This window comes from Notolabrus celidotus, chromosome 4, assembly GCF_009762535.1.
Source record: "Notolabrus celidotus isolate fNotCel1 chromosome 4, fNotCel1.pri, whole genome shotgun sequence".
Taxonomy (NCBI): domain Eukaryota; kingdom Metazoa; phylum Chordata; class Actinopteri; order Labriformes; family Labridae; genus Notolabrus; species Notolabrus celidotus.
Window position 1 is genome coordinate 19,622,719 of NC_048275.1, and position 13,372 is coordinate 19,636,090.

The window sequence follows — 13,372 nt, forward strand, 5'->3', positions numbered from 1 at the left end:
ATTCTTAAAGGTGCCTGTAATTCATCAAAGAAAATGCATGTAAAGCCTTCTCAGTCACTGTCATAATCTAGAGATAAGCATACAAATGAAATCCACGACTTTTCCTATACTGAATAATCTATACACAACAGACTGATCCTCTTTCTATTTGCCTTGCTTTGCAGTCTATGCTCTGCTTCCATACAAAAAAAACACACTCTTACTGAGCCTTTTAGAAGCCAAAATAATGACTCAGCAGCTTTTCAGTTGTATAATGTTGTAATTAAGACATGTTATGTTGCTGGTTGTTTTGTTATGTAGATTTCTCTTTAATCCGTTTTTGTATGCATAACAAATAATGCTAATAGTTGGATTCCAGAGATGGGAGACCTGAGATGGCTTGCTTTTACTATGCATCGAACACATCATTAATTTGAAGTTTATTTTTCCCTCTGAGGATGAACAGCTCCAGCAGTGATTGCACTAAAACATGATTCGTCTTAAGATTACACCAGGGTATGTTATTTTGTTGTTGGAGCACAGTAGTAGCAGTTTGTACCCTCTCATCTCAGCCACGATGCAAGTGTTTAATTGCCTTGTGTCAGGCGGGTGAGAAGCACGTTTGTATTGATCTACAGTTGTCCTATTGAAGGGTAGAAAAAGTGTCAAAGTGAGCCAGACTTAAGCTCTTAGCGCCTCCTGAACTGTCAGCTGTCTCAAGGTACAAATATTTATGAGAGCCGCAGTTCCCTCCTTCTATAAATATTTTACGTGAAAATGTCAGAGTGGCTTCTTAAGGCTGACTATTCCTAAAGAAGTCCAATTTTAACATTTGCAAACAGACAAAAGGCTCAATGGGCAGTTTATAAAGTAGGCTAGGTGGGAAATAACCATTAATACAGTCTACACAAACTTCAGTGTCTGTTGTTTTTCACTGTAATTTAAAATGTCCCTCCTTTACATTAATATCAAACAGCATGCAAGTCAGGCATCTTGCCAAGTCTTTGATTTGATCTCTTCCAGACAACTCATAAATTAGCAAACTAATTGTTATTTAACAGTTGGAAGACTCTTGTTGAGCAAATTAGAAAAACAACTAATCTGACTGAATGGCTTTCATTCTTCATGAGTAAACAGTGCAGAGACAATACAGCACATTTCAGACTTGAAAAACCTTACAGATCTGTACTGAAGCCTGTACAAGAAAAATAAGCAAAAACAACTGAACAAGCCATACAAATGAGGCCACTGAACCAGATAGAAAAAACTCTTTTGAACAAGGCAGCATGAAGGCAGCCTTGTATTTGATTTTCCCACTGGCGTCTGCAACAAAAAGACGTATAGTACAACCTTCAGTGTTGGCAGCTTCACTGGTCAACCATGGGTCTGATCAGTCAAACTTTTGGCCATCAATCAGAATATTATGGGGCTTAAAGGACAAGGGTTTTGATAATCAATCAAACACATGCAGACGATGGACTGAAATTTAAATAGGATGTGTGTTAACTATGCCAATATTGTTTCGGAGGTACCCGATGAAACACTGGAATTGACATTTCTCTTTAAATGCAGGGAGCAGAGCAGCACCTCCTGTGATCCCCATATTAATGTCCTCACTGCTGTGCACTCAGAGATCAGGGCTGCTCGAGAGAGAGAGAGAGAGAGAGAGAGAGAGAGAGAGAGAGAGAGAGAGAGAGAGAGAGAGAGAGAGAGAGAGAGAGAGAGAGAGAGAGAGAGAGAGGGTGGATAATTTATATCAGATGTCAAGAGCTGTCTCTGCCTCATTGGGATTTTGCCTCAAGTGCACTACAGCAGGCACAGTATCATAGGCATCAGCACGTAATTGGCATTGTTTAAGAAATTATAGGCGACTTCTGCGAATTGTGGGGGGGGGGGCTATGCTGGTGGGGGTACTAAAGGCTAAAGATGTAAACGTACAACACGATCAAATCACTCTATTAAAGCTGAGCATAAACAAATGTGTTTAAAAGTAATGAACCATCCAAAACAACTAGTACCAAGTCACCACAAAAGCATCTTTGGATTTTTTTAAAACTTTAGCTGTGAGCAAAAACAACTGCTGCATGTTGAGGCTTGAATTTATAGACTGTAATATAAATGGACGTAGAATCTGTAACGTCACCCGTCTGATTCTGAAGCACTGTTTTGACACCTACTGTCGGCTGGTGCCATATTGGAAATGCTGAACTCAACCTAACTTCTGTCGAGCTAGTATGAGGTAAAGAGGCGGGCTTTAAGCCTCCTTTCCAGCAGCTACAGTGTTCCCGCCTGTCAGTCCAGTCAGCTGCGGCTCTCATTATGCAAAACTCATAATCTTAGTATCTTCTAAACTGCTTCGTAATGAAAAATGTATCCTCCCATGCTTATTTCTGCTATAAAGATCAGCTTTTTTTAAATTGGTGTGTATGTGGTTTCCGGTTCTTCCAGAGACAGCCTCAAGCGGACTCACAGGGAACTGCAGTTTTTAACACTTCTGCATTGGCTTCAATTCTCACGGCCCGAGGTTGCCGGTTCCTTGAGTTAGATAAAGATGTGTAAAGCGGTTCAATGAGAACAGCATGATATAGCGCATTCTAGCCAGAAGCCTCCTGCCACCTGTAGCTTCTGTTAGCCTGAGACATATCACTAATGACAGAAGTAGCTTAGCTTCATGCCACAGTGCTAACTTCCAGTATAAACAGAGAAAATAGTAACATGTTTCATTATTAGCTGATTAGCACAAGCTTGTGGATCACAGATTTAACAACACTGTTTTCATCACAAAATTACCTTGGAGAGAATGTCTTAGGGTGAAGAAGAAAATTACATCTGATAGATCCAACTGTGCTCACCTACCACACTGTGAAGATTGAAACTCATTATCATCCAGAGACTGATAGATTTTACATTAACACACACACACTCTCTGCCTCACTGTGCCATGTAAGCATTTACACACAGTGTAAAGTTTACACCATTCAGGTAGCAGCTGTGAGAGCTGAATCACACCAATGAGCATGTTGATTTATTTCAAAACAGGAAACCAGCATTGGGCTCCACAGGCTGCATAAATCGATGAATCCCTTGCAGACGGAAACCCCCGCCTGCCTGCTTTCTCCATTTTTAATACCAAAGCCTGCCTGGCTGTTTGAACTGCTCAGAATCACCATTCATCATACCTCACAGCCATTAGAGTGGTCTGAGAGGATTTCCTTCACAATGAGATTACCTCTCCTCCTCTTCGTCCATCTGTTTTCCATCCATCCTTGTTCTTCTTCATTGTGAGGTGTTTTCTGTAGCTGCCCCAGTTTCTCCTGTCTTCAAAACAAAGGCAACTCTACACACATCTTCTTCTCTGTGATAAACTGATTTCTTTGATTTATCTTGCATTCTGGTTTCCATTTAACTTATTACATTCAGTCATCAGGCTTACAAAAGGAAGAATATCTGAAATACAAGTCTCAGCAGCAAGCTGTCTTCCCTTAATGTATTTATTATAATTCCCTTCTGGATAAATCTGCATGTTCTTATCACAGAGGTTCTGAGTCCTACAGCCTGACCCTTGGCCACTTTCCAAAACCTGACTTTGCTTTGCTTCAGCCAGGAATACATTTTTAAGTTGAGGGCTGACAACTGGCCTCTCCATGTGACGCCACTACATTATCACCTGCACCGCTGTGCCCTTGAGTGATGTACTCACAAGACCCCGAGCTGTCACACTTACACTGACCATGTGCTGTGATTGGTATCCCAGAGCCCTCTCTCACAGGGCAGTCTGCCAACACAGACAACGCTATGTCGAGCATCCATTCACTTGAAAAGAAAATTATGAAACATTTGCTAATTCTAGGGTGGATTATTTAATTCCCTATTACCGGGTTGCTATGTTTAGTCTCTAAAGAAAGCTGGTCCAAAAGGCTCCAGCATGTGTACTGACAGGAACAAGACAAAGAGATCACATTTCTCACATATTGTTCCTCTGTACATTTTACTGCTCTGAAATATAACCTGAATTCTTCTTCTTACCTACAAACCTTTAAATGGTCTGGCACCATCGTATCTTAACCCTCCTGTTATGTTAGTTTCTCAGGAACAGCAATAATGTTCCTGGGTCAATTTGACCCGGGCATATTTAGTTACCCAAAAGTGTCAGAACCCAAACAAATCCCAATAAACGTTTTTTTAATCTCATTATAAACTCCATTACTAAGCATTTAATTCAATATTCATGTTAAAACTTTAAAAAGTAAACTGTTGGTAGGACTCCCTTTCAAAGAATCTTGATATGTTTTGCCCCTCCCCTGCTGAGTGTCCCCTCAATGTGGATGGAGTTTGCCAACAGGAACAGAGAAGGTGGGGTGAAATATGTCACACAGCTGCAAAGAAACAATTAGTATTTGACACTTCTGACTCCTTTTAGGGTCCTCTTTGACTGCCTGGTCAAATTGACCCACAGACAGTATCTATGTAATATAAACATGCAGGGCGGGTTGCAAATATGTGAAATTAACCATTTTTATTTTATATGTTGATTACGCTTATTAAGCCAAGCAGAAGAAGTTTCATACCGAAAAAATACTTTTAACAATTTTTGGGGGATTTTTGAATTTTGAAATGGGTCAATCTGACCCAGAACATAACAGGAGGGTTAAGAGCTCAGAGTGTCCTTTTACCCCTTTAGAACAAAGAGCTCCCAGAATTCAGTCCTGCTTGCAGTTTCCAAGAGTAGTGGCCTATAGGAAGCAGAGCCTTTACCACCCAGGGTCAAGGGAGCAGACACCCTCTTTACTTTGAAAACAGGACTAAAACTTTTCTGTTCGATACAACGTATAGCTTGCGCTGGCTCAGGCTTGACTCCATGCCATCTCTTCAAGTCTGCAGTATACAACATTTGACATTAAAGTCATGTCCCATGGAATTCAGTGAGTACTTGTGTGGAACCAGTTCTGCAATATCTTGGACAGTATTTTAATGCAGAGACTAAATCAACCCCAGGTGCTGCAGACATTATATTGGACCTCACTAGACGCCTTCCCTCTACTTTATATTCCCTCTTACATTCCAGTTGGGGGAAATCAACGGCAAAGATGCAGTAGGAATGAGGCGAGCATTGGGGCCTGGTAATGGCCTGGTTCTGTGCTGTTGCAGATATAGGCTAATTCAATCTGTTTACTCCAGTGCTTACGGTTGCTGTCATTTCAGGCATCCAGGTGGGGCTAAAATTGGAACTGGAGGGACATTAGGGTGAGCTCAGAGTCATGGTTAGCTATGATAGGATTTTACACCCCAGCAGAAAAAGCAGGTATATTACTGTTGATTTATGCATTACAATGAAAGGCAAAATGGTTTCCACATAATTTCCTCTATAGAGAAATACCTCACTGCACTGAATGTTAAGTAGATATGTTTGTAGGAATACAGCTGTTCTGATTTATATACAATATAATGAATCTGACCCTGCACTCGAGTGGTTAGAATGACCTAAAAATGAAGGAGAACTCATGTAAAGGTCCTTTCAGGTTGAAAAACATTTTGGGGGAGGCAAAAATAATTAATAGACTACTCTTCTGGGTTCACATTGTATGATGAATAGCAGTTGGAAGTGAAGAACAGGCTGCCTGAAAGTTTACATCAATGCACATTGCATTATTTTGCTCACATACTTAACATAGTGGATTCAACCATTAGTGGCTTTTACACTTGGACTGTTCTCTAAGTTATAAAGTAATGAAGAAGCAATATCTCTGATAACAAGTCAGGAAAAGCAACCTTTTAGTGATTTCACTGGTGCAGAGAGTTAGGGGGAAAAACACAATGACAGCAGAATCACAAATACAAAAAACAGCCATCAAGTTGTTTATCGTATGGGAGCTGTGAAATACATTACATCTTCTTTGTGGAGTATATTCAATTTTCCCCACATTCCAGTTGAAAGACTTTTCAATACAGGCAAATTGAGTCATCACCAGAGCACATGAATGCAGCTCGACAGCCAGTAGATTGGTACTTCCTCCATTTCTGATTTAATAATCTACTTCTTGCTGCCTCTACGTTTTATTACCCTCGACTGCTGCTGATTTCATTACAATGCACTGTGTGATAGCGTAGGGAGTAGTGTGAAACCAACCAGAATACAGCCAACATGAGTCATTTTTCCCTGACCAGGTGTAATTGAATCCGCCTTGCTGACAAGCCTTCACACAAACCTTCAGTGTCTCTGACGCTCTGCCAGAGGAACCCTGTATAATCCTAATGATGCTTAATGGGATGTATGAGGTCAGGAAATCTTGATAACTCTCATTAAGCTAACAGTCCTGAGAAAGAGAGAGTCAGGTGTTGTCAGCTTATTTGTAATGTAGTTAGAGAGAAGTAATATTACCTCACCCAGGCTTATAATAATTCTGCCACTAATGCAAACAGATAATTGCTTCGTGAAAGGCCTTGAACCTCACACTCATTTTTTCTGCAGGATCCCATTAACAGGTCTCCGTGGCTCGGTCTAATGATGCATTTTGCAGCTCTTTAATGCAGTTCTTGATTCTTCTCTCACTTTTTCTTTTATCGCTACTTCCCACAGGGCAGTGCTTGTTGAAAACATCCCTGATGACATCTCCTTCTTGGACAATGCTACATCCCACCTTCCCCTCTCAGTGGGCCTGTTCAGCTTACTGGATAACGCTATACGGGCTGTGGAGATAGTTTCCCCGCTGTGGCTCCTCAACTCCTCTGATTATGAATCCAGCTTCCAGCCTGCTGCCAGACAGGTAAAACCAGGGCAAGCCAACAGAGGCTTTACTCCTCTGAAGTTGTGATGTTTATTTAAACTTTGTGTCTGTTCTACCTTTTCAATGTGTCCTCTTCATGTCTTTGTCTGAACTGGCCTCTTTTCCCTCTCTTTATAGCAACAAAGGGTGGATGTGGGAATACTCGGGTGCTTTATTTAAGAACAGGACTTTCTAAAAGTGTCCTGAGAGAAAAGCAGAGTTCTCAAAGAGGACATAAAAGGAAGAGATTGTTTTATACTTCAGCCAAATCAGACAATTAAAAATAAAGTATGAAGCATGAAGAAGAATGAGTACTCACCTGAGTAGAGAATAAGTCACTGTCCTTTTAAAGTCAAACTTTCTGGTGAAGAGCAAGTCTGCAGTATTTTCAGCCTGCTTAGAGTGAGCTATTCATTTTGGATTTAAACTGGACGTGTGTTATTGACAGTAGCCTGGAGGGCTGGTCAGGCTGTGCACACACTCACACTCTCACTCACACACACACACACACACACACACACACACACACACACACACACACACACACACACACACACACACACACACACACACACACACTATCCCACAGGCCAGGACTAATGAAAGCCTGGGGCTGTTGATTGGAAAGTAATAGCTCTTTTCAGAGTCCTCGGGGCAGAGAAGAGCTAATGGCCTTCCAGCCTGAAGCTCTGCTGCCAAAAAAACGACACCTCATCCAGAGAGAGGCAGAAAACTTAACCAACTGTAAAAGTTGCTGAAGATAGAATTTCAGAAGCTTTCAAAGAAGGGAATACGCACTACACGTCTGTATGCTAAAATATTATAAGCCCATCCAGCACATTTTTTAACTTATAATATATTTTACAATCATCATAAAAAAGACATAGCAATCAGATTTGGAGGACATTTTGTGAACCAACACGGGAGATCTCATTGACTCATCACTAATTGCTATGTCTCAGAGCACACACTTTAAAGCACACTCGACAGCATCACCAAATGTGAGACATAACTGCAAGCTTAAGGATGTGTGTTCACCACAAGTACGATTACATACAACACTCAAAGTTGAACTTATTAAGATACCCTCACTAAGGTACACATATCTTTGTAACCAAAGAAATATAAATACTATTTGGCATTGTGGGAACTCAACAGTTTCTCTTCCTGCATCCTGTAACCATTGGAATAACATTGGTGTGCTTATTCATTTGCATCCTTTGGGATTGTATGCATTTACTTTAAAGCTATCAGTGATGATTGGCATTACCATTACGTCTTTAGTGTACTGTCTAAAAGAATCATAAACATACCTGCATTTTGTGTGTATCTTAATTTGCTGAAATAAGAAAACACATTCACAACATACTTTGAAAGACTCTGGATGGAAATATAGATCTAACTCAGACTCAAAATGATCTGCTGAAAAGATTCATCCCACTCATGGTTAGGCAGGCAGTGTCTAAACCACTACTTTGAATGATTACATGTTGCAACCATAAATAACCAACAAAGAAAAACATGTCACCTACAGATATGTATACTTGATCAAAACAAAAACTGCTGAATGCACACAAAGGACCTCTGGGAAATGTAGCACAAAAATAGCAGAAATGAATGAAAACCTAAAGTGCATGGGAGTCATATGACAGCAGAGGTTGTATGATCTGTCTCCCTCAGGGTAAAGCACTGCTGTCCCGGCTGCAGGGGCTGAAAGCTAAAGGGATCCAGCTGAAGATCTCCAGTGGGAATATCAACTCAACTGAGCTCAAGACACTCGCTAAATACAGTCAGCACTCACTTTCACTTTATTGTGTATTCTGTGTGTTTGTGTTCAAATAAGCTGCAGCTCATCTCTCTGTGTATCGTCCATATGTCTGCTTGTTTGTTTCATCTTTCTCTTTGTGATGTTTTCTTGTTGATGTTTCTGCCTTACACTAAACTACCTTATATTCTTTATCTTTGTTTTATGCATTACTATGCTTCTCTGTGTCTTCCCCACACTCTTCATCACCAGATGCTGAGATCCACTATGTGAACATGACAGCGCTGACCAAAGGCCACCTCCTCTCCTCCTTCTGGGTGGTTGACAGGAGACATATCTACATTGGCAGTGCCAGCATGGACTGGAGATCTTTAGCCATGGTATGTGAGATGCACAACACAACACAAACATACATACTCAAACATGTGCACTAAATGTTAAACTAAAAACTAGCAAATGTAACATAGGCTTTGGTAAATAGTAAATGGACTTGTACTAGCGCTTTTCTAGTCTGTCTGACCACTCAAAGCGCTAGTACATACTACTTCACCCATTCACACCCATATGGTAGAGGCTGCTAATGTAAGGAACCATCAGTATTAGCTGATCTCTCATTTGTACTCTCATTTGTACACATTCACACACCACTGAACAACAGCAGGAGCAATTTGGGGTTCAGTGTCTTGCTCAAGGACACTTCGACATATGACTAGCAGAGCTGGGATCGAACCGCCAACCTTCTGATTGTAAGACGACCCGACTCTACCCACTGAGCCACAGCCAACCCATTATGGATATTATTCTAAACTTTCTGTTGCCATTTGCATCCTGCACATTACATTGATTCAATTTTTTTAAAACAAGCTCGTTTGGCCTTATATAAAGTGCTTTGAGAATGTTGATCAGGCTGTGACTCAAATTTTAGAATTGAGGTTTCCCACCCTCTCAGAATACAGTTTAAGATCCTCATATTAACATACAAAGCAATCCATCATCAAGCACCCTCTTATATCTCCGACCTGCTCCACCCTTACATCCCTAGTAGACCCCTCAGATCCTCAGACCAGGCTCTGCTTGCTGTGCCTCATGTCAGGCTTAAAACTAAGGGTGACCGTGCCTTTGAGCATGTGGCTCCATCTCTCTGGAACAGTCTTCCGCCCCAAGTGCGCTGTGCTGATTCGACTGGGACTTTTAAAAAGCAGCTTAAGACACATTTGTTTTTTATGGCTTTCGACCTTCTGTTGTAATTTGATGTCATTTTGTCTGCTTTCTTTATTATCTTATTTATTGCTCATTGTATTTGTCTGCTCATAGCACTTTGTGACTATGTCTGTGAAAGGTGTTATACTAAATAAAGTTTACTTACTTACTTACTTACTTGGCTTTATTAATATGGCAAATATAGTCAGTCTTGATATTTACCCCAAGGCAAATACATATTGTTACAAGTGTCCTGAAGGTTTCAGTGTGTTGATGTTATTGGGTATATTCAGAGATTTAATTGATTAACACTAAACACAAATTATTGAAGCAAAAATTGTGTCTCTGTCCCCATTTTTCATGAGTTCTAAAGATCAAAGACATTGAATGAACTCAAAATATCCATGTCTCCTGAAATTTCCTGTCAAATTGATTTCACTTAATGGCATTGAGCAAGATTGTCCATCCACACGGCAGGGAGCAGCATATCAGGATGCTTGTAGAATGACGTGATTATTATTTGTGTGCTTGAGCTGGTCAAAATTTGCAGCTTCTCACAGCACAGAGCCACAGATGTCGGAAGTTTTTAGGGAGCAGTGTATTGGCATGTGGACTGCAGGAACATCCAGCTGAGCTGTTGCCCTTGAATTGAATTTTCATTTCAATACCAGAAGCCATCTCCACTGTTGTTTTTTAAGAATTTGGCAGTAAATCCAACCTGCCTCCCAAACCCAGGCAACATGTCACCATGGCGGTCCAAGATCTCCACATCTTGTTACTTCACCAGCGAGATCACTAGAGACACCTGGATATCTGAGGGATTGTTTTGTGTGACATTGTAGCGTGTCTTTTTATCATGACCAGCCACAAGCACATCTGTATATGATCATAATCGCAACACTGCTCTGACAAAGACGTGTTCAAACATGTTTAAATGCATTCATGAAGGATGAAGCTATTTGTGGGCATAGAAAAAGCCTTGAATCTTTGACTATAGCTCCTGAAATATAGGAGCAAAAAAACAAAGAGCTACACATTACTGACACTTTCTACACATGTACAGAAGCATATGTGAACAAGTAAGTACAACGTTATCTGTGTATGCTGCATGGCAGTGTCTCCTATGAAAAGTTGTACTTGAGGGTTGGGAGTAGGGGGGTCTTTTGTTAAGGTGGAATCCAAAAATAGTCAGTGGCCTTTCTTTCATCCTCCACTTCAAAGCCAAGTTTCTTGAATGGTTCATTAAAGTGTGGAGGCCTTTGTTAGGCAGCTTCATCTATCCTTGGACAACCTGAGTTACAGTGAGCCTTGATTTAGGAGGATGAATTGCAAGGAGCTGAAGGTGGCTGTCATAAATCATAACTTATGGGGGACATATATTTTTTAATGCATCCTTGCATGAATTCTTAACCAATTCTGATTTATACGTGTGTATTAATACATTCATAATCCAGTATGAGCTGTGGGCCTAATTCATGTGGTTTATTCTCTTCATGTAATTAAACAAATGTGACCAAAGCACATAATAGCTCACTTTGTGGGCTGTATTTTTCATCTCTTTCAGGGGGAGTGTTTGTTTTTGAGGAGATAAAATAGCTTGTGTCAAATTACATTTTGGTAAATGGGATCAAACATCTATTTGAAATACTTTGCTCATGCAAAAACGGCAGGGGGTGAACGACTGCGGGAGTGAAAGAGAGAATAAGGAGGCAATTTATAAAGCACAAGCTGAGAACCTGAATTTGAGAAGTACTTCACAGAAATAAGAAAACAGCTGAGAGCAAAGAACGGAGATTGAAAACAGAGACAAGCACCACTGTAGTGTCTTCTCATTTCCTGCTGCTGCTGTGGAGATTGGTGGAAGTCTATGATTGGATGAGACATGTGGACAATTTGACCTGACAAGAGGAAGGTGCTTGTGTTAATAGATGGGTAAAAAATATATTGAAAAAGAAGAAAAGACAGTATAAGGTAGCTTTTAAAGAAAATGTCATGGCCATACTGATAGAGATGATGGATGGTATTTTTGTTGCTGACATATTCACACATTATCACGGTCCGGCAGAAACCTTGTATCTCTAAAACCAGTACTTTACAGGAAGTATATAAAAAACTGTGTTTCATATAACTAAACACTACATGAGATTCAACTACAAGCTTTTTTTTAATACTTCCATTCCATGAAAAAAAAGAAAAGAAAAGCATTAAAAATGGAGATACAGGGGCGTTTGGCCTAGCAGTCTAAGCGCCCCACATACTGCATGTCTTCCCTGCTCTCTCCCCACATTTCCTGTCTCTCTTCAGCTGTCCTATCGAATAAAGGCAAAAAGCCCCAAAATATAACTTTAAAAAAAAAATGGAGATACACGTTTTTTGCCGGACAGCGACAGTAAATTCTTGGTGGTCTCCATGGTTTGGCTTTCTCCCTTATCTTTTATTTCATCCTCCAGAGGAAGGAGCTGGGTGTGATGTTGTACAACTGTAGCTGTCTGGCCCTGGATCTCCACAGAGTGTTCAGCCTCTACTGGGGGCTCCAGTACAAAGACTTCATCCCCTCCTTCTGGTCCAAGCGTCTCTTTGCCCTCTTCAACAGGGACGAACCACTAGAGCTCACTCTCAACAGCACAAAGGCTCAGGCCTATGTCTCTGTGAGTCACATTTACACCATCATTCTTACATACGTACATACAGCCCAGGGAAAACTATTGTTTCCTTCCAGCAGTGCTGTTGTTATGAAGCCATCATATGTCCAGAACAAGGATCATGTGCCAAAACATAATTTACAAGGTATCATGCACTCACTGATATGTTCAAGTTACATTCCACACTTTATTTAGTGATGCCAGTAAAGTAATCATCTAAAACATGACACGTATCAGTTTCCACTTGTGTTACAATCTCTTATATACCAGGGTCAAGAACACCTGTAACCATAAAGTATTTAGATGAGCTTCCATACATACACTGAATGGATATCAGGTATAATAGGCGCCCATACAATTCAATGTCATTTCATTCCAGACATTATGTTGGAACAGAGTGTCCCTTGTCACTGCCTTTGACATTTTGAATGAGATAAAGCAACAGCATTGACCTGCGCCTGTTACTAAAATGTACACAGCAGATATTTATTACCATCATAACACTGCAATAACATTTATATTGACTCTGCAGTTTGCATACTGAGTCCCTGGCACAGCTTTCTGGCACACCTAGGAACAAACAATAATAACAGACACTTAAAAGGTTACCAAAGATTACCAGGTTAGCAGTCACAGTGTGACATGCCCAATCTTAACAGACACATCAGGAGAAAACAGGAGATGTTCGTCAAGCACAGTCTCTTTACAACGGTACATGGTGTGTATGGTACTTAAAGCTGGGGTTGGTTGTCAGATTTAGATACACTTTTTGTTATACTGGTTAAAATGATCTTTATGTCCCGATGGCAATCAATACATAATGTGTTCTTAAAAAAAAGTGAAAAAAAGCTGCTATCTACAGCCGGAGTAAACCTGAGAAAACACCAACCAATCCCTGCCATCAGGAGTCAAATTATTAAACCAATCAAATCCAGTCCTGCCGTTCTTCCCGCTTCCTACGTGTACATTTCATGTTTGTTTGTGTTTTTAACTTTCACTATGATAATGTTTTGGTGTTTTCT

The 13,372-nt window shown here is 40.5% G+C and overlaps 1 protein-coding gene across 1 annotated transcript in view; it reads left to right on the forward strand.

Annotated features, from left to right (window-relative positions):
- Positions 1-13,372, forward strand: part of LOC117811564 (inactive phospholipase D5-like) — a 62,309-nt gene that overhangs the window by 39,423 nt on the left and 9,514 nt on the right. The window contains exons 3-6 of the mRNA XM_034681914.1: positions 6,557-6,743; positions 8,424-8,532; positions 8,761-8,888; positions 12,159-12,356. Coding sequence (XP_034537805.1) covers positions 6,557-6,743; positions 8,424-8,532; positions 8,761-8,888; positions 12,159-12,356 — 622 coding nt within the window. The remainder of the gene's footprint in view (positions 1-6,556; positions 6,744-8,423; positions 8,533-8,760; positions 8,889-12,158; positions 12,357-13,372) is intronic.